Source organism: Eumetopias jubatus, unplaced genomic scaffold (genome assembly GCF_037043125.1).
Source record: "Eumetopias jubatus isolate StellerSeaLion01/CBP00866 unplaced genomic scaffold, mEumJub1_p1.0 scaffold_2, whole genome shotgun sequence".
Lineage (NCBI taxonomy): Eukaryota > Metazoa > Chordata > Mammalia > Carnivora > Otariidae > Eumetopias > Eumetopias jubatus.
In genome coordinates this window covers 49208025-49230329 of record NW_028274808.1, presented here as the reverse complement: position 1 = coordinate 49230329, position 22305 = coordinate 49208025, and the positions used below count along the sequence as shown (strand labels likewise).

Genomic DNA, 22305 nt, shown 5'->3' with positions numbered 1-22305 from the left:
CCAGGGTCTATATTTCTTTATAGGCAAACTGAGGCAGCTGATCTAGCAGTTTTGACAATACCTGTTTTGACCTATAAAAGCCACAGAGAGGGGCCACATGCCCATCTCTTGTAGAATGTTCTAGACTGAAGGGACAGGTAAAGTCCTTCAGAAGTCCTGGCCTGGGATAATGGGAACCTGCCACTGGACCTAGAATCAAACCACCAGGCCCCAGATGTCCTCCATCTGCTCACTCCTTCTCAATTTTTCTTATTTGCAATATCTCTAGAACATTCTTTTTCACTAAAGGAAGTGTCTACATACCTCACTGGGGCTGGCCTCCATGGTGTCCAGCACGAATCTGTAGATCTGTGGATCAGGCTTGGCCATTCTGATCCTGCACGACTCTATCAGGAAGTCGAAGTGCGGCCTCAGCTGACACAGCAGCTGGGCCAGGCTGCCCCTCTTAGCACTGTCATCCAGCCAGTTGTTGGTGAGGATGCAGGTTGTATATCCTGAGTGAGAAGTCACCAGTGACCAGACCAGATACAGAACTTTGCTCCAAGAAGCTCAGGGTAACCCCACAGGGAACCCCAAAGAAGGGGCCACGCAGGGTTCTTCTTTGCATCAATCTCTTGATGCCCAGCTTCTAAACTGACAGATGGTACAAGAATCATCTTTACCCATAAGCACCTCCTGGCACAGAGACAGGAGAGTAAGCAAACCGGGTACATGAAGGGCTTTCAGAAGCACTGATAGAAAACACTACATCCCTTAATTCCTTGCAATTGTAGAGCAAGAGGTTGTGATCTTTATCAGCTCATGTGATCCCCACCACTTCTGGAATAGGCAGAACAGATCTTACCAGATGAGCAAACAGAAGCTCAGACAAATGTGAAGCTTCCCAGAGCCACACAGTGAAGGCAGAACTGGGCCAGGCCCAGAATCCTGCCTTTGGACTGCCCCTCCAGTGCTCCTTCCAAGTCTATCTTACTGAAAGCTCTGCTCGACTATCTTTCAAAATTCTTGCCTTGGCTGTCGGAGACTGCATTCCCCTTTCAAAACTAGAGGAATGTCAGCAGAAATGGCATTATCCCTGGCTTTCTCTCCCTAACCAAGAAGGGCAAGAAGCAGGGGGTGCTGGAAACAAGGCACTGATGAGTCAGTGGTGAGACCCTTTCCATGGAACATGAGTGAGAAACATGGACATGGGATGGCTTAGCCGTGACCAGGTAAGTCTGCTGAGAAGTGGATAGAATGATTTCGAATATACCTGTGAAGAAGAGCTGGGCTCCAAAACTACATAAATCCCTACTGGATGAACATGATCTCATGTCCCAGACCATTGGACACCATCTGAATTCATGTCAGCCAGCTCAGAGCTCAGTCACTTTGACATTCAGAGGCTGAGACAATCACAGTTGCTTAAAAGGCCTTGATTTTCAATCACTGTGACAAGAGGTTGGGTCATTCTGGTCACTACTAGTGTCACTGGAGGGAGAGAACTTTGCTCACAAGGCAGTCTCTGGCACACATTGCTTTATTAAATAAAGTGCTTTCATTTCTTTCCCCCAGCTATTCTGATAGTGCTATTTTTTTGCCATTTGATAAAACTTACTTCAGGGCTATATTTTTAAGAATGGCTTTCCGTCAAGGTCCAGCAGATCTGTGCTCTCGGAACACATACAGATGTATTCTGACCTAACCCTCCCAAGGGCTCTAGTGTGGTTGGTTCAGAGAATGGCAAGTATTGGATCCTTACCCTTCTTTCTGAGGGCAAGAGCTGCCTGAAGCATGGGGTGGTTGATCTTTCTTGCTGCAGCCACCTTGCCAAAGATCTGACTTACAGAGAAATTCTCAGGGAGGCGGATTCCAGAGTCCTCAGAACACTTCCTGCAGTCTTCTTCCATGAGTGGCACCCACTGTAAGAGTGAATTGATGACAGGCAATCAATAGGTACCATCCTTTGGAAAGCTTTTGGCAGCATTTACTAAATCCGACCGTATGCATTCTGAGCCAGCAATCCCGCTCCTAGACCCACACCCAATGGAAATGTCTACATATGTTCACCAAAAAAGACATGTTTGTGTATGCACTTGCAGCAGCATTATTTCCAAGAGCCCCCAAACTACAAGCTACACAAATGCCCCTGTTTATGGGCTGAATGGGGTTCCCCCAAAATTCGTGTTGAAGTCTTAGCCCTCACACCTCAGAAAGTGATTGTCCTTGAAGGTAGGGTCTTTAAAGAGGTGATTAAGGTAAAATGAGGTCATGAGTGGGCCCTAATCTAATCTGACTGGTGTCCTTGTAAGAACAGGAGATGAGGACACACATACACACACACACAGAGGAAAGACTGCAAAGACACAGAAGATGGCCACTACAAAACAAGAAGAGAGACCTCAGAAAAAAACCAACCCTGCCAATACTTTGATCTTGGGCTTCTAGGCTCCAGAGCTATGAGAAAATAAATTTCTATTATTTAAACCACCCAGTCTGTGGTATTTTGTTATGGCGGCCCTGGGTAACTAATAACACTTGTTAGCAGCAGAATGGATTGTGATATGTTTACACACTATCATAGCAACACTATTTGTAATAGTTCAAACTGAAAACTACCCAAACCCCAATAGCAGAATGATAGAGAGCTCAAAAATAAACCCATGCATACATATATGGTCAATTAATCTATGACAAAGAAACCAAGAATATACAATGGGGAAAGGACAATCTCTTCAATAAATGGTGTTGGGAAATCTGGACAGCCACATGCAAAACAATGAAACTTGACCGCTTCACCATACACAAAAATCAGCTGAAAATGGATGAAAGACTTCAACACAAGACCTGACACCATAAAATCCCTAAAAGAAAACGTAGGTAGTAAGTTCCTTGACATAGGTTTTGGTGATGATTTTTTGAATCTGACAACAAAAGCAAAGCAACAAAAGCAAAAATAAACTATTAGGACTACATCAAAATAAAAAGATTCTGCACAGCGATGGAAGCCATCAACAAAACAAAAAGGCAACCTACTGAACGGGAGAAGATATTTGCAAATGATATATCCGATAAGGGGCTGACATCCAAAATATATAAAGAACTCATACAACCCAACGGCAAAAAAAGCAAACAACCTGACTAAAAAATGTACGGAAGACCTGAAAAGACATTTTTTCCAAAGAAGACATATAGGTGGCCAACAGACACATGAAAAGATGAAAACATGACTAATCGTCAGGGAAATGCAAATCAAAACCACCGTGAGGTATCACCTCACACCTATTAGAAAGGCTATTATCAAAAAGACAAGAAATAACAAATGTTGGTGAAGACGTAGGGAAAAGGGAACACTCGCACACTGTTGGTGGGAATGTAAATTGGTGCAGCCACTAGGGAAAACAGTTTGGAGGTTCCTCAAAAAATTAAAACTAGAACCACCCTATGATCCAGCAATTCCACTTTGGTATTTATCCAAAGAAAACAACACTAACTCGAAAAGATATCTGCACCCCCCCACCATGTTCACTGCAGCATTATTTATAATAGCCAAGATGTGGAAACAACCTAGGTGCCCATCAATGGATGAATGAGTGGATAAAGAAAATGTTGTATATAACTTTAACGGAATATTATTCAGCCATAAAAAAGAACAAAATCTTGCCATTTGTGACAATCTAGATGAACATCGAAGGCATTATGCCAAGTGAAATAAGTCTGACAGAGAAAAACAAATACTGCCTGATCTCTCTTATATGTGGAAATTAAATTAAAAACGGAAACAAAAACAAAAAACACAAAAAAAGCCAAACTCATAGATACAGAGAATGTGGTCGCCAGAGGCAGGTGGTGGAGGACGGGGTGGGAGAAATGGGTGAAGGGGGCCAAAAGATAAAAAGAAAAAAAAAAAGGATACAAATGCCAAAACTGATGCAAGATAAAATATAAAATGTGAGTAGACTAAAACCGTTAATGAGATTGGAAAAATAATGGAAGTCTTCACCTTTCCATAAAAATAATACAACTCTTGCAGCCTTAGACTGTTACACAAGTAAAAAAAAAAAAAAAAAAAAAAAAATATATATATATATATATATATATATATATATATATATAGTTAAGTGGGAGAGTTACATAAGTAGATTTGCATTTTAGGGAGGTCATCCCAGAAACAGCGAGGAGGATTGGAGGAAGGGAGAATAATTAGAAGAGAATTTTCACAAGTTCTCACCATCACTATCCACCTACCAGCATTAGTGGCCAAGAACTCTATCTTCCCTTCTGTTGCCATGGATAATGGTCCATTGCTCTTATCAAAGCTCACCCCTCCAACCAGATTCCATCCCTGTCTGTTTCAAGGACGTGGCTCCAGTGGGTCTCCCTTCCTTATTCCTTTATCAGCAATCCCCCTCCCTACGGGATCATCGCCATCAGCATGCAAGCATATTGTTATCATAAAGAAAACCTCTTTCTTGACCGTATCCCCTCCTTCTACTGCCCCATTTTTCTACCCCACTTCGTATCAAAACTTCACATAGTCTTCAAACTGTTTCTCTCATTCTTTCTTGAACATAGTCTGATCAGGCTTTTCACCTCTACATTCCACATTCCACCTTCTCTCGTCAAGGTTATCAGTGACCTCCACGTTGTGTTGTTGTATCTAATGGGCACTTGCCAGCCTCCATTTTGCCTGACTCATCAGCTGCATCAGCACGGATGGCCACTCTCTTCATCTGAAACTTAATAAATCCTTGGCTTTCAGGACTCCACACCCTCCTAATTTTTCTCTTATCAGTGGAGATTCATTCTCCATCTCTCAATCCTGGGCCCCCTCATCAACCTGACCTTTAATACTAGAGTACCTGGGATTCTGGGTTCTCCATTTATACTCCCTTTCTCAGTGATCACACTGAGTCCAATGGCATTAAAAATGCCATCCATATGCTGTGTGTGTGTGTGTGTGTGTGTGTGTGTGTGTGTGTGTGTGTGTGTATTCAGCCTGGACATCTTCCTTCAACTCTGGGTTTGTATATGCAACTGCCTCTCGCACGCTCTATTTGGAGATCAATAGGCATTTCAAATTAAAATATCCCAAATCGGGCACCTGATTTCCCAGCCCCAGAGCAGCGAACAGCAACTGATAACTGTCAGTTGGTTCTGGTCAGAAACCTTCGTTATCCTTCATTCCTCTCTCATACTCATACTCAATCCATCAGGAAAGCCTATGGAATCTACTGTCAAAATATTCCAGACTTGGATCACTTTTTACCGCTTCCACCAATATTACCTTAGTCCAAGCTACCACCATCTCTCACCCAGATCTTCCAATAGCTTCCTTAATTAGTCTATAATGATCCTTGCCCTTTTGGTCTATTTATGCAGCAGCAAGAATGAGGTTTTAAAAATATAGTCAGGAGCTGGATTTGAGGCTTGCCTTTCCATCTCCTTGTCTGGCTGCCTCTCAAATAAACCTTTTCCTTGGGATGCATGGGTGGCTCAGTGGGTTGAGCGTCTGCCTTTGGCTCGGGTCATGATCCCAGGGTCCTGGGATTGAGTCCTGCATGGGGCTCCTTGCTCAGCAGGAAGCCTGCTTCTCCCACTGCCTGCTACTCCCCCTGCTTGTGCTTGCTTGTGCTTGCTCGTGCGTGCGCTCTCTCTCTCCCCCTGACAAATAAATAAATAAAATAAAATAAAAACTTTTCCTTGCTGCAAATATATATACATAATGTCACTTCACTGCTCCAAACCTCCCAATGCCTTTCCATCTCAGGGTGAAAAAAAAAATGGATAAACAGATCAGAGTATCTTCATACAATGGAATATCATGCAGCAATGAGAATAAAACTATCTATGCCTGCACACAATGACATCTATGATTCTCACAAATACAATGTTGAGGAAAAGATGCCAGATACAAAAGATTTATCGGTGTGGTTCCATTCGCATAAAGTACAAAATAGATAAAAGTGATCTCTAAGGTTGGAAGTCAAGATGGTTAGTTACTCTTGGAGGGGTGGTGTTAGAAGGTGCATAAGTGGGGTGCCCATGGTGCTGATTATGTTCCAGTGCCGGTGACATGGGTGCATTCAGTTTGTGTGAAAATTCATTAAACTGTATACTTTGTGTACTTTTCTGTTTGTATCGTATACACAAGTGAGAAAAAATTTCTCACCCAGGTGCCCATATACACAAATGAAAAATTAAAAGACATTCATTTTTAAGATATGATTTCTGAAGACAAATTGAACCTAAGTAGCCTTTGTCATAATATATAGTTGGCCCTTGAATAATGTGGGGGTTGAGAGCCCTAACCCCCACATTGTTGAAAATCCACATATAATTTTTGACTCCCCAAAAGCTTAACTATTAATAGCCTACTGTTGACCAGAAGCCTTACCGATCAGAGTTAATATATATTTTATATGTTATATGTATTATACACTGTGTTCTCATAATAAAGTAAGCCAGAGAAAAGAAAATGTTATTAAGAAAATCAAATGGAAGAGGAAAATGCATTTACAGCACTGTATGTGCATTTATTGAAAAAAAAAATCCATGGATAGGTGGACCTGTGAGTTCAAATTCATGTTGTTCAAGGATCAACTGCAATTTGCTATTTCAGACCTCATCTGCTAACCATTCAAGTTACCTAGAAGCTACACATACGGACGAAAGAAGTCAGAATGGGTGCAGGGTTTTCATAGCAATTACTAGAATTTCACTCTATAATCCTATGTTCATTGAAAACACATCGTACTTCCTTCTTTCCTTCTCTTCCAACAATATTACTGCAGATTTCTTATTGACTTCACATTTATTCTCAACAGTATCATTAGTTTTTCATTCACCAGCAGCCACTGTGTCTTCACAGAAAAGGCGGACTCCTGCTTTCTCCTACAGTGGGCCCTAAGTTCTCTGACAGACTGATAGGTGGCTGTAATTCATAAAAAGTGTTAACATATAGACCATGTTCTCTGTGCGCTTATAGATTCTCAATAGCCTTTCTTCTTCCAGACACTGAGAATTAAAGTGGTTCAGATCCTGATTACTTTGTTAAAAGCCAGTGGAGGTTGTAGTCACAATGGTAACTGTTATTTATTGAGCACTTGCTATGCGCCAGGCACCTTGTGAGATACTTTCCTAGCTTCCTAACAATCCATGAAGTAGATAGTAGACCACCCTCATTTTACAGATGGCAAGACTGGGCCTTTCGGAGGTTAAGCAACTTGCTGGAGGGACACGGTCTAGAAGTGGGAGCTGTGATTCAAATCCTGCTCTCTGACTCCAAAGCCCACCCATTATCCAGTTATTACTTAACAACCTCTCCCCGCGATTGGCCCCGTCTGAAAACAGCTACTCTAAAGATGACAACTATCAACAACAACAGAACAAATAAACAACAAAACAAAGACTAACGAGGATTGGCGAAGATGTGGACGAACTGGAAATCCTGTGCACTGCTCAGAGGAATGCAAACTGGGGTAGCCACTCTGGACAACAGGATGGAGGGTCCTTAAAAAAAACAACTGAAAACAGAACTACCCTATGATCCAGCAAACCCACTTCTGGGTCTATACCCAGAAGAACTGAAAGCGAGGTGTCACGCAGATATTCGCACACCCATATTCACAGTGGTATTATTCACAATAACCAAAAGATGGAAGCCACCCCGGTGTCCATGGACAGATGAATGGAAAAACAAAATGTGGTCTATCCATATAATGGAAAACTATCCATCCTTAAAAAGGAAAGAAAGCCTTTCACATGCCACAGCATGGATGAACTTTGAAGACATCATGCCAAGGGAAATAAGCCAGGCACAAAAGGACAAATATTGCATGACCCTACCTCTCTAATGTGGCTAGAGTAGCCACACACATGGAGACAGGAAGGTTGCCAAGGGCTGGGGGAAAAGAAGCATGGAGTTTTTGTTTAAGGGGTACAGGATTTCAGTTTTGCAAGATGGAGAGTTCTAGAAATGGATGGTGATGATGGCCTCACAATGTGAATATACTTTACATTACACAACTATATACTTGAAAGTGATCAAGGTGACAAATTTTGTGTGACGTGTATTTTACCACCATTTAAGAAGAAGAAGAAAAAAAAAAGCTACTCTGCCTGGCCTAGATTTTTCAAGGGGTTGGCAATTTTCCACTCATGGGGTGGATCCTGCAAAGAGACAATAAACCAGTCTTAACCATCTCTCTGTGGGTCTCTAAGCCCCCATCCCAGTCCTATGATGGAAGTGCTAGGCGGGGTCCATGGGTGAAGCAAACATGGGTCTGCCCTCAGAGAGCTTCTAGTCAGTGTGGGAGATGGGCACGTGGTCACAGAATGCCTTCTTAAGGGGGTCTATGAAGTGTCCCCTTACCTGGGAAAACGTGATCTCTCCCCTCATGAGGCGGGCACTGGAGCCATCTGGGCCTCCTCTCCTGAAAGCTTCTTTCAGAAAGCCTCTGGAAGACACAAAGGAACAACAGCATGGATGTTCAGAAGACTTCATCACAGCAGCATGTAGGGTTCAGACACTATTCCTATCCATAGGCAAACTGCTGTTAGAAAGGCATTCTGCCGTGGAGGGGGAAAGGCAATGTTCAAGTTGGGAGCTTAGCCTGAAAGAGCAATCTAACCGGGACGTGAGACCATAAACTAAATGACGACCATGCTGGCAGGTGAAGCAGCTCAAAGGGGACCACCTAGCAGAGACTCTTCAACTGTTAGTACTTCTGGCTTTGCCACTTAAGGGACAAACTCAAGACTGGGTATGCATTCACTCCCATCTTCAGCTCATTTGCACAAGGCACTGCTCCAAAGGACTGCTTTATTAATACATATTCTTCAAAGGGAATGAAATATCTTTTTCTCGTTTTGATTCTGAACATATAGTTTCTATTTCATTGTAATTTTATTTAATTTTTAAAAAGTTTCCCATGTTATGAGCTAAATTGTACCCCCCCCACCTCCAATTCATATGTCGAAGTCCTAATCCCCAGCACTTCAGAATGCGACTGTATTTGGAGACAGGGCCTTTAAAGAGGTGATTACATTAAAATGAGGTCATTAAGGTGGGCCCTGTGTAATGAGTGCCATCCCGAGGAGGAAATCAGGACTCAGACCTGAACAGAGGGAAGACCACGTGAGGACACAGGTAGAAGGCGGCCGTCTACAAGCCAAGGAGAGAGGCCTCAGGAAAAACCAACCCTGCCGCCATCTTGATCTTGGACCTCTAGCCTCTGGAACTACTGTCGAAGCCACCCAGTCTGTGGTGCTTGGTTACGGCAGCTCTAGCCATCTAACACGCCTCAGCTCATATTCATCCCTTGTACACAGACCCAAGGAGGAGCAGACACAGAGGGAGAGAGACCAGCTCATTACCCTCTCACCTCCTTACATTAGGAAATACAAGTTTCCATTCCATTCTCTTGATAATGCCCCCCCCCCACCGCCCCCGTGGTGGATCTGCTACCTTCACATGGCCAGCTGGGTGTCATCGGACAGATAAAGGGTGGTACGTATGTGGCACACACACACACACACACACACACACACACACACACACACCCCTCCACCCCCTTGCACCCCCCGCAGATGTTGATAATCCATCACCACATCCTATTCCCCTGAGCCTAGACGCTCACGGGCAATCCTTAATAAAGTGCCCCAGGCAAATATTTACAATGCACGGGAATTGGTGAGCCAGTTAAAATTATTTACCATTCCCAAGTAAGACAATAAATATCTCTGACCTGGGAGTTTCATTTCTGAAAACAGTCAACTCCCTTCTATCCCACTAACCGTCTTGCAGGTAACAATGACCGACTTCGCACGAAATGTGGAAAGATATATTCCTACTATAGTAGCCTTGCTCAACTTTCCAGTAACAGCAATGGCTTTGCCACACCTTTGCCACCAGTTGTTATTTATTTATTTATTTGAAAGATTTTTATCTTTAAGTAATCTCTACACCCAATGTAGGGCTCGAGCTTACAACCCTGAGATCAAGAGCCACATGTTCCATTGACTGAGCCAGCCAGGCACTGCCCTGCCAGTTGTCTTTTTTTTTTTTTAAACAGAGTTATTAAATTGTAATTACATACCATCAAGTCCATGTTTTAAGAGTATGATTCAATGATTTGTAGTAAATTTACAGTTGTGCAAACATCAGCACATGCCAGTTTTAGAACATTCATCACCTCAAAAGATCCCTCACACCTTTCTGCAGCTGACCTCCAGTTTGAAGAATCAATACACAATTCAACTCAACTATCTTGTATTGAGCACCTAGGCATGCAAGACATTGTGCTGGGTGCTGTGATATAAAAATGGAAAAGTGTGACTGCATTCTTAGGGAGCTCACAGGAGACAAGGGAGTCAACATATAAGCAAGTAACTATAACACACTGGATGAGTGGGATGGAAAGCAAAGGGAAAATTATTTTTTCTGCCTGGAGAATGGGGGCTGATAGAAGAACAGGAGCTGAGGGAAGAATCTAACTATAGAGAAAGGAGATACCAATGTATCTATAAGACGAATCAGGCAGTAATAATAATAAAGGAAGCAATTTGAAATATGAACATTGTTGGATTGGAAAACATGAATTCCAAATTTTAAGGATGGCTAATAAAAGCAGTGAACCGTGAAATGGCCATCACACAAAGTGAAATTAGTGAATAAAAAGACACGATACAGTTTTCAAGAACAAAGAGTAAAACGATGAAGCAACTGAAGTTAATGAGCAAAATGAAAAGACCTAGGGGGGGCCAAATTCCTTTAATAAGCAAACAATAAGAATTCCAGAAGGATTGGGGTGCCTGGATGGCTCAGTCAGTTGAGTGTCAGACTCTTCATATCCCCTCAGGTCATGATGTCATGGGCCGTGGAATCGAGCCCTGCATGACACTCCTTGCTCACTGGAGAGTCTGCTTGAAATATTCTCTCTCTCCCCCTCTGCCCCTCCTCCTGCACGTGCACATGCCTGTGTGTGCGCACGCTCTCTCCTTCTCTCAAATAAATAAATCTTCAAAAAAAAAATCCACTAGGATTGATCAGAGAAGCAGTAGGAATAACAGGAGAACACTTCTCTGTGCTGAAGAAAGATTTGAGTCCTTAGATCAAAAGTATACCAATTACCAAGGCAAAACTAATAACAAACAAACAAACAAACAAACAAGACCCCCACAATAGGCATATGTGGGGGAACTATGTCAATTCCTAGAATAAGAAAGAGTAACAACCTTTTGTGTAAAAACAGATTATACACAAAAGAAAAACAATTTAGAGTGACATTAGTCTTTTATCTGTAACTTTCGATGTCAGAAGATTGTGGAAAAATATTCACTAGACATTGAGATAAAAAGAAACAATGGCCCCAAAATTCTATCCCCAGACAATTTATTATACATTTTGGAAGGCAAAAGAAAATCCCAGCATGTAAAACTAATGTTTACCATCACATGCATTTCCTGAAAAAAAAAAAAAATTCAAGGAAGATTTCCAGTCAACTTAAAGATAGATCAAAATAGAAAGTTGAGAATAGGACAAATGTGGTTTAAAGGAAATTGGAAATGAAATTCCTCAAAATACCACTTGCCATAGCATTAGAAAAAACCAGAAATAAACCTAATGAAAGAGGTTTAAGACCTCTCTCTGGAAAACTACAAAACTAAGAGAAATTAAAGACCTCAATAGATGGAGAGATCTCTATCAAGTTTATGAATCGGGAGACTTAATATGGTTTGGGCAAAAATTCTCACCAAACTGATATAAAGATTTAATTCACTCCAATCGTAATCCCAGCAGATTTTGTGTGTAAGTGTGAAAATTGACACACTGATTACAAAATTTATCCGGAAACTAGAGGACACAGAATAGCCAAACAAATCTTTAAGAATAAATATGAAGGATTTATATTACATGATTTTAAAATTTACTATAAATTAAGACAACGTAGTATTATTGCACAGACCTACACATCAACTAGGCATAATAGGGAGTCCAGAAATAGACCTCTACATATATGGTCATTTGATTTTTTTCAACAAAGGCACCACTAAAATTTAATGTGGGGAAGGTTTTTTTCAATAAATGACTTTAGAGCAACTGGATATCCATAGGGGGTGGGGAGGCTTCACACCATACACAAAATTTGTTTTGAAGTGGATCATACACCTAAATGTGAAAGTTAAAACAATCTAGCTTCTAGAAGAAAGTGGGGTATCTTCATGACCTTTAAGTAAGCAAAAATTTCATAAAAGGACACCAAAAGCAGGGGCGCTTGGGTGGCTCAGTCAGTTAAGCATCCGACTCTTTTTTTTTTTTAAAGATCTTATTTATTTATTTGAGAGAGAGAGTGTGAGAGAGAGAGCATGAGAGCAGGGTGAGGGGCAGAGGGAGAAGCAAACTCCCCGCTGAGCAGGGAGCCTGATGCAGGGCTTGATCCCAGGACCGCAGGATCATGACCTGAGCTGAAGGCAGATGCTTAACCGACTGAGCCACCCAGGTGTCCCAAGCATCCAACTCTTGATCTCAGTTCAGGTCTTGATCTTGGGGTCGTGGGTTCAAGCCCATTTGGGAAAAAAAAAAAAAAAAAGGACACAAAAAGCACTAACATAAAACAACAACAAAAAAGATAACTTAGTTGTAATTAAAATCAAGACTTTCTGTTCATCGAAGATATCACTGAGAAAGTGAATGAGTTAAGTCATATACATGGATATGCCTGCAATACATATGACAAAGGACTTGTATCAAGAATATCCCACTCCCCCTGCTTGTGTTCCCTCTCTCTCTGTGTCTCTCTCTTTCAAATAAATAAATAAAATCTTTTTAAAACAAACAAACAAACAAAAAAGAATATACAAAGAACTCCTAATATCAATAAGAGAAAGACAACCCAATTGAAAAATGGGCAAACAACTTGAACAAGAGTTTCACTCAAGAGAATTATCAAATGGCCTATAAGCATATAAAAAGAAGCCCAGTATCATTATTCATCAGGGAAATACAACTTAAAAACCACAATGAGATGCCACTATATACCCACCAGAATCACTACATTTAAACACCCTAAGAATATCAAAGACTAAAGACCATGTGGAGAAAGTGGACCTCTCTTCTACTCCTGGTAGGAGTATAATTTGATACCAGTTTAGAAAATGGCAATCTCTATTAAGCACTTTTATATCGACAGGGGGCACAAACCTTTGTGTAATAAAGTTATAAGGCACACACCTTTATGCAACAATTAAGATAGCATCAAAAAATGCAAAACGAAGGGAGTGGGGATTATATCAGGACAGCACACTGAGCATGTATCTATTTCTCTCTGCCCAAAATCCCACTGAGATCATACAAAAGCTATCCTTAACAGATTTAAAAAGAAAAACACCTTCAGTAGTTCAGAAAACCAAGAAAATGTAAATTATTGGACTAAAAGACACGAGAAAATCTTGGAAGACAGATGTAGCCTGGAACATATTAATTTAAAAAAGAAAGAAAGGAGGAAAACAAGAGCCCAAACATGTGAAAAGAAGTCCACTGTTGCTCTTGCTCCACTAAGCCCAAGAGCAGGTTCAAAGTCACTTCAATAAACTCCACAAGTAGAAAGTGGACTTGGGGGCTTCTGACAGCTGATCTGCTCTCTCCCCTTCCTTCTACCATTTCATTTATTCATTAGCAAACATTCATTGTGCACCTTCTATGTGCCAGGCACTGTTGTAGGCAATGTGAAGGAAAGATTGAACAAAGCTCTCTTTCAGGAGCTCACATTCTAGTGGGGGGAGAGGGGGGAGAAAGAATAAGCTGGTAAATTATATAGTATTTTAGTGAGAAATACCGAGAAAAATTAATCTGTAAAGGAGACAGTGTTCCAGTTATTATTGCTACATAAAACATCAACCCAAAATCCGTGGCTTAAAACAACCACAGTCATTTTATTATCTCTCAAGGTTTCTGTGGGTCAGGAGTTAGAGAAGGGCTCAGCTGGGCAGGTTCTGACTCAGGATCTCTCCTGTGTCTGCAATCAGATGGCAGCCAGAACAGGATGGGGGAAGGGGAGAGCTGAAGCAGCTGGGGACTGACCAGGCATGTCTTTCTCTCCCAAATAGTCTCAGGGCCTCTCCATGTGGTCTTTCCAGGTCAGTTAGCATTAAAAAGAAAACCACATCTCAAAATGGAGTTACTTATGTTAAGGCCCCACATCAGTTAAGACTTCACACTTAACTAACTGCAGTTTCACCCCCCCCCCCACTGCCCCGCCCTCACCACGTAATCTTTAACAGGGCAAACTGGAATTTCCTGGCCAACACTAGGAAGTAAGCCCCTGATAGACCACTTCCATTCCCCTTAGGAGGGTGAGTTGTCGGAAAAAATGCATTCCTTGCTAGTAAATTCCCCTTTTCTGCCCCCTTTACCTTTAAAAACCTACTTTGGACAGCTCTTCTACTTAGTAGATGGAATGCTGCCTGACTTATGAATCATTTAATAAAGCCAATTAGATCTTCAAATTTACTTGGTTGAATTTAGAGTTTTTTTTAAGCACTAGTTGGGGATTTCTCCCAGCATGGAAGCCTCAGGGCAGTCAGACTGCTTATCCAGTGGCTGAAGGCTTCAAGAGTGATATTTCAGTGAGCAAAGAGAAAGCTGCAACACATTTATAACCGAAACTCAAAATCACAGGGCAGGGTATCACTTCTGCCATACTCTGTTGGTCATAAAAGTCCACCCCACTTCTAGCAGAGGGAGTAAGGAGTGCACCTCAATGGGAAGTGTCAGAATCACAGGTAAAAAGTGCACATGGGTGGGAGATACTGCTGCGGCCATCTTTAGAAAATATAACGTTAGGGGTAGAAAGTCATCTCTCTTAATTAACAACTAAAATACAATTATTCCAATCACTTTATTTTTAAAGATGGGGCTGAGAGAGCTTAACTGGCTAGTCCCAAGTCACACGGCTAGTGGTGGGGAGGCCATTACATAATGGCTCCCATTCCAGATTTAAATATTCTACTGTATGGAGACTGTAGAAGACTCAGAGCCCTATGAGTATAGTTACATACAATTTAAATTTAAAATTCTGATTCCAATTTTTTTTAAAGATTTTATCTATGAGAGAGAGAGCGTGCGTGTATGTGCGCACAGGCGGGAGGGGGGGCAGAGGGAGAAGCAGACTCCCCGCTCAGCAGGGAGCCCGACGTGGGACTCGATCCTGGGACTCCAGGGTCATGACCTGAGCCGAAGGCAGAGGCCTAACTGACTGAGCCACCCAGATGCCCCTAATGATTCCCATTTTTAATAACATTGGAAATTCAGCAATCATCCTCTTTGTTTCAGTAAAATACACATAACATAAAATTGACCATTTTAACCATTTTTAAGTGTACAGTTCAGTGCCATTAAGTACATTCCCATTGTTGTGCCACCACCACGGCCATCCATCTCCAGAACCTCTTCATCTTCCCATCTTTGCAAAACTCTGTGCCATTAAACAATAATTCCCCATTTCCCTTCCTGGCAATCATTTTAAACCAGATTATATTTTATATACGTTCTCACCTCCTCAATCTTCCACAAAATATCAACTATATAGGAAATTTAATCTTATACCATTAACTACGAGAATCTTTGTTAGTGGTTTTCATACAATGGAACCCTTGAAACCTCCCACTATGTCTAGAATTCATTTGCTGTCCCCCAAAGGGATTCTTCTTCACGTGCTGAAAACACACATCCATAGCTAATAATGAATGAGTCAGAGCAGCTGGAAGCAGATGTGTCCCATGATAAAACTGGAGTGGAAGTGATCCACCTGCCTGGGGAAAGTTCCGGTGTGAGTGAGCACCAGGACAGCTAAGCTGGCCTGGGCATGGCAGCGTGGGGTGTACTGCAGTTGAGTTCCGATGCTAACTACGCAGAGTTTGCACAGACCCCACAGGTTGAGGGCAAGTCCTCCACAGAATGAGCTCACCTCAGATACCAGCCACAAGTCTCGGGGAGGGGGGTCTCCAGTCCACCCATACTTCTGACCTACTGGATATAAATTTGGAGGTTCCCACAACCGTCTAGGTCTGATAATTCACTAGAACAACTCAAAGAATTCAGAAAAGTGCTATACTTACTATGATCACAGTTTTATTTTATTTTTTTAAAGATTTTATTTTCAAGTAATCGCCACACCCAACGTGGGGTTTGAACTCACAACCCTGAGATCAAGAGTCACACACTCTACCGACTGGGCCAGCCAGGTGCCCCTGCAGTTTTATTTGAAAGACACATGAGACAAGTTCTGGGAGGGCATGCAGAACATCTGTGCCCTCTCCCTGTGAAATCAGAGCATGTCACCCTCCAGGCAAATCGGTGTTCACTAAATAGGAAGCTCCAGTGAGCTAGAGTGTGCAGAGATTTTATTAGGGTTTCATTATGTGGGCACGGTTGAGTAAATCATTGGCTATCTGATTCAACTCAATTCTCTGCTTCCTCCCTAGAGGTCTGGCTGGCCCAAAGTCCCAAACCTCTAATCACTCAGTTGGCCTTGCTGGTGACCAGTCCCAATCATGAAGATTAGTAAGCGCCCCCATGAGCCATCTCACTGTAACAATGGCATTCCTCTCCCTCAGGAAATCCCAACGGTCTTTAGAAGCTCTGTGCTAGGGGCGCCTGGGTGGCTCAGTCGTTACATGTCTGCCTTCGACTCAGGTCATGATCCCAGCGTCCTGGGATAGAGTCCCGCATGGGGAGCCTGCTTCTCCCTCTCCAGCTCCCCGCTTCTTGTGTTCCCTCTCTCACAGTTTCTCTCTGTCAAATAAATAAATAAAATCTTAAAAAAAAAAAAGAAGCTCTCTGCTAGGACAAACAGCAGACAAATTCTTCATTACACAAAAAATAAAGATACCAATAATTATGCATGCTGACAGAAAAGGTTGTGTTAATAGACTAAGTTACTGTCTATGCACATTAAAAAATCATAGGTAATCGTAAAGAAACTAGAAACAAAATGTACCCATACAAAGACGAGAAATGTTTCCCCAAGAGAAAACCAGAGAAAAAGAAAACTTGATCAATACAACTATAGACAGGAAAAAGAAGAGGAATAAAAGGGGCACCTGGTGGCTCAGACGGTTAAGCATCTGCCTTCAGCTCAAGAGTCCTGGGATCGAGCCCCACGTCAGGCTCCCTGCTCAGCAGAGAATCTGCTTCTCCCTCTGCCTCTCCTCTCCACTTGTGCCCCCCACCCCAAATAAATAAATAAAATCTTAAAAAAAAAAAAGAAGAGGAATAAAAGAAGGAACACAAAACACAAAACATCATGGTAGGAATCAAGAGTTCAGAGAAATTAAGAAGAAAATGACAAACAATCCAGTACAAAACCAGGCACCATCCTGTTGTGGAATACCATGGAGCGGTTAAAAAAGGAAAGGTAGATATATAAATAGACAGAGACACAGGAAGATGTCCCATTGTTAAGTGAAGTAAAATAATTAAAATGAAGTAAATGAAGTAAAAAAAAATTAAGACCTAGAATAGCATGTGTACTATGATCCTATCGTTTTTTTTTAAATCTATCTTTCAAACCACCTACCTACCAAACTGTGCATAAACGTGCCTGCAAATTCCTATAAGCAGGTGACAGAATGACAATCCCTTATCTGAAGCCTCAGAACCAAATGAGTTTCAAAAGTCAGGCTTGTTCAGACCGTAAAGGTAAAGGGGGACTATACCATATAGTCAGTAACACATCCAGGAGGGTCTGGGGCAGCCCTCTTAATCAAACCCATTCGTATTTCTCTCGGGAAATGCGTGACTGCTCACCGTAGTGGGACAGATAAAGATGACAAATAGCCCCACACTTGTTCAGATCATGTTTACTACCCAAATGAGGTCAAGTCAGATTTTGTGGTGAAATGAAGTCAGGTCAGGTTTTGCTATAAAGAATTATGGGGAGGGGGAACCTAAAATACCCCTTGGTTCTGGATCAACCAGGATTATATGTGGGGTGGGGAGAGGAAGAAGGAAGGGTGAAGAGGGTCTGACATTCCTATTCCACATTGTTCTGTTAGTTTGAGTATTTTCATAGTAAGAATGGATTTGTGTATTAGTTGTGGAATTAAAACCCACGTGTAAAAAAAAAAAAAAAGATGGTTTCAGAGATGATATAAAATCCCAGAGGTGGTAAATAAGAGGCAAAAGGCCACTACAAATCTGGGGACTGCCCCAGGAGCTCCTGGAAGCATCCAGTAAATACTTCCTGAAATAGTACACACGACATGGATAAGAAGTCCTGATTCTCAGATACTCTTCCTGTATTTGCTGACCGCGTGTCTGTCTCCCTATGAAAACATTTACTGAGCATTGCATAGGACAAGCACCTGAGGTTCTAGAGCACACATTTTTTGGTAGAACTGACGCTCTGCCTATCCCTGTTGTTCGGTCCAGTGGCCCCGGGCACACCTTCCACAGTGAGGCTGTGTGAGAAGGTATTAAACGAAGCACACAACTGTCTACACCCTGCTACCCTCACGGCTTCAGCACCAGGCTCACAGGCTTCCTCTGTCCTCCCCGGCTGGGCTCCTACCTAGGTTCTTCACCTTCATGTCACATTACGGAGCCGGCCCCCTGCTTCTGTCTCACGACGCTCCTCCTCTCTGGCCACACTGGGATAGTCAATGTTCTAGTGCGCACTCCATGCTCTCCAACCCCAAGCCTTTGCTCATGCTGCTCCCTTCACCTGGAATGTTCTCCCTTCACATCTCTTCCCACCAATCTCTTAACCATCTTCTCAGGCTCCGCCTCCATTAAAGCTTTTCTGGTTCTCCCATCAGCCCTAATCCCTCCCTCCTTTGAGCCACCTAAGAACTTTGTTCCTTTTATGACACTGCCTTCACCTTGAACTCTGGCTATCTGTGGATGCCTGAATTCACATACCAGATGCCAAGCCTGGTGAAAATGCCCCGTGCAAGGCAGGCCCTTCAGGCTCACCTGCTGAACCAACACCTTCACGGTTCGTTCACAGACTCTAAAGACTAACAAGGTCAAGGTCTTGGAATCAGCCAGCTTTACTATGACCCGTTTTATGGCTGCTGGGAACAATCCTAACCATGGTCATGGAGGGAGTGCATCGTCTGTGCAACACTAGATAAACAGAGTGTGCCCAGTGCATCTCGTGCATACGCACGAGACTTATATAAAGAAAGAAATGTGTTGGAATACAGCTGCCCATCCACCTTACATGTTACCTAATGTAACCCTCACAAAAATGTCTAGGGGAAGGCATTTTCCTATTTTTAAACTAAGACTACGGTTTTAGATGAGTTGGCTAAGACTGAAACGGATTAAGCGAGGTTACCCAGCAGTCAGTGTTAGGACTGAGATTTTTAATCTGGGTCTGACTCAGAGACCAGTGCTCTTTTAATTACCCCATATTTGCAAACTTGTATACTTGTGACTTTTATTCTTACAGTCACGTTCCCCCCCACATTGATGAGGTCACAGGCACAATTACACCTCATAGCTTACGAGGGTAAGCTCTTTTTATGTCTTTTTTTTTTTAATCAAATTTATGAGTCAAAAGGAAGTAAAACAACGCTATTGTTAAAAGGGATTCTAGGAAAGCTCACTGGCCTTCTTCAGCTTCTCCCTCCTGCAAATGATCTGAACTGGACAAGCCTGGATGGAGAGCGGCCCTCCATCTTCAATACTTCTCTCCAATCTTAATTATCTGGGATGTGATTATTCTTACTGTGGACTCTGTAGGCACCTTATTTATGTTTTAATGACAATAAATAATTATTGACACGCTAACTACTGGTATTGACATATTGATGTCAATTTACTATTGATATACTTATTGATGTATTTACTCACCGCCTACAGATTGATATCTTTCCCAGAACAGTAATAGCCAAGGGAGGTGGGAAGTCTCAATGAATCAGAGAGGAAATAATCCTAAACTGGGAGTCAAAAAAAAACTGGTTCCATAGCTCCCATAATTACTATGTATTCAAGTTAATCTCCTGCTAGGCTTCAGTTTCTGTATCTGTAAAAGTTAAGGGTGGCTCTAGATTCTGAGACGCCTTTTGGCTCGGCATGCTTGCAGACACCAGTCTTTTATAATATATAGTATAATAGGTTAGACAGCCTGTTGGTCTTTGGTATCACAAGAATTCTAGAATGGGGCATGTGCTGTATTGGTTTGATGTGATTTGAAATCCACTTGTTCTTGACAAAGGCTAATAAAGTAAAGCTGTTGTTAGAAGTAGTTGTTTTGCTGGAAGAGTGAGGTAAACTGTACTGTAACAGCATGTCAACATCTGGTCATCTGCTCCTTTGCCCCTGATACTCAGTAGCTCAATTGCTGAGGGCCTCTCTGGGTGTCTATCAGTAAAAACATGGAGCAGCAATACCGAAAGTTTGAGAACACCATCCAATGGGTGAGGGGACTCGGCCCATTAAAACAGCACTCTGAAGCCCTTGGGGCAAGTAGCTTTTGCTTCAGTAAAGGCGACTCTACTCTTTCCAGAGCAGCCACCAGCTGGGGAATAAAGAGTACACTTCAGGGGCGCCTGGGTGGCTCAGTCGTTAAGCGTCTGCCTTCGGCTCAGGTCATGATCCCAGCGTCCTGGGATCGAGCCCCGGTCAGGTTCCCCTTCTCCCTCTCCCACTGCCCCTCCCCCCCCCAAGCTCGTGTGCTCTCTCTCTCACTCTCAAATAAATAAATAAAATCTTTTAAAAAATAAGTGAAAGTACATCTCAACTGAATTTGGGCTTTATTTCTTTCAGATCCCCCTTGACTGGAACAATAATGGGATTAATCTATCATTGTTTGGGAGTATGTTGTGTATTGGTTTATGAAGGGGCATTATCCTGTATGCTACAGGCTTGTGAAATACCCCTAGTGAATCTGGGTTAAAGAAATTGCTGCCAAAAGAAACAGTCTCTGAGCATTAATTTGCCATGAAACAAAACAAGACCGAACTCTCAAAGCTTCCACCCTGCTCCTTATCCTTGCCAGTAGTTTAGAATTTAGTCTTCCTTGGGTGTTGCCAGGGTGATCTATCTATCTTTCTTTCTTAAATCTTTTTTTATTTATTTGAGAGAGAGAGAGTAAGAGAGCACATGAGAGGGGGGAGGGTCAGAGGGAGAAGCAGACTCCCCGCTGCGCAGGGAGCCCATTGCGGGACTCGATCCAGGATCAAAACCTGAGCCAAAGGCAGTCGCTTAACCAACTGAGCCACCCAGGCGCCCCTGTTTCTTAATTTTTTTTACTTATTTATTTGTTAGAGAGAGAGAGAGGGAGAGATTGCGAGCGCACAAGTGGGGGGAGGGGCAGAGGGACAGGGAGAAGCAGACTCCCCAATGAGCAGGGAGCTCCCTGCGGGGCTTGATCCCAGGACCTGAGCCAATGGAAGGCAGACGTTTAACCAAGTGAGCCACCCTGGCGCTCCCTTCTTAACTTTGTAAACAAATATGCTTTCCTTCCTTCTGACTATAGAAGAAACATATGTTCATAAGCAGATAAACTGGAAAATGCAAAAAAGTAGAAAAATGAAGACAATCATTCATAATCTCATCTGGGATTAATAATCCCAAACACATTCTGGGATATTTCTTCCATACATTTTTCTACATGTAGCTTCCCCCCCCCCCCCCGCCCCATAATTGAAACCATGTTGTATAAATTGTTTTACATGCTGGTGGGTTTGTTTTTTTTTTCAAATATCATTAACAGGTCTTTCCTGATCTGAAAGCTCATCCTGTTTCCTGGTTTACTGGTGACGCTTCCTAGTTCATTTCTCAGTGATTAGGCTTTGGGGCTGTTTCTCTAGTTTGCTATTATAGTTAAGTAAACCCGCAAGGCACAGAACTTTTTTTTCTTTTCCCAACTTCAGCGCGGCTTTAAAGACCCATTCCATTACACAGAATTAAGGGGCAGCAGTTAGCGCGGAGAGCAGTTCCTCTCACTTTAGGAAAAGAATCCAATATAGAGGGCAATTTTGGAGTCTTTAGAGACATCTAATTACTTAGCATTTAGAAAGACAATGGGTCTAGTCGCATACATGGGTATTTTTAGGGCCGGGTAATTGTTTTAACCTTCGCAGGGCTCTCACCCTACAGCAATGTGAAGTGCCCAGAGGCAGCTTCTCAGCGGGGGCGGCCGCCCCCTGCGGCGCCGACTCTCCCGCTCCGACCCCGGCGCCGGCTCCCTTACCTGGGCAGCGCCGACTCCTCCGTGCGGTCCAACGCGCCGGCCACCGAGGGCAGCGCCAGGACCCCGTCCAGGTCGAACACGGCCGCACGCAGCGCCATGGCGGCCCACCGAGGCAGACAGC

The 22305-nt window shown here is 42.7% G+C and overlaps 1 protein-coding gene across 2 annotated transcripts in view; it reads right to left on the bottom strand.

Moving 5' to 3' along the window:
- The window catches only part of EPHX2 (epoxide hydrolase 2), a 67531-nt gene extending 45226 nt beyond the window's left edge, over window positions 1-22305 (bottom strand). For both annotated transcript variants that reach the window (XM_028114407.2, XM_088020999.1), the window contains exons 1-4: window positions 22185-22305; window positions 8354-8438; window positions 1742-1901; window positions 304-494 (exon numbers count right to left, since the gene is read on the bottom strand). In XM_028114407.2, coding sequence (XP_027970208.1) covers window positions 304-494; window positions 1742-1901; window positions 8354-8438; window positions 22185-22282 — 534 coding nt within the window. In that variant the 5' untranslated portion in view covers window positions 22283-22305. The remainder of the gene's footprint in view (window positions 1-303; window positions 495-1741; window positions 1902-8353; window positions 8439-22184) is intronic.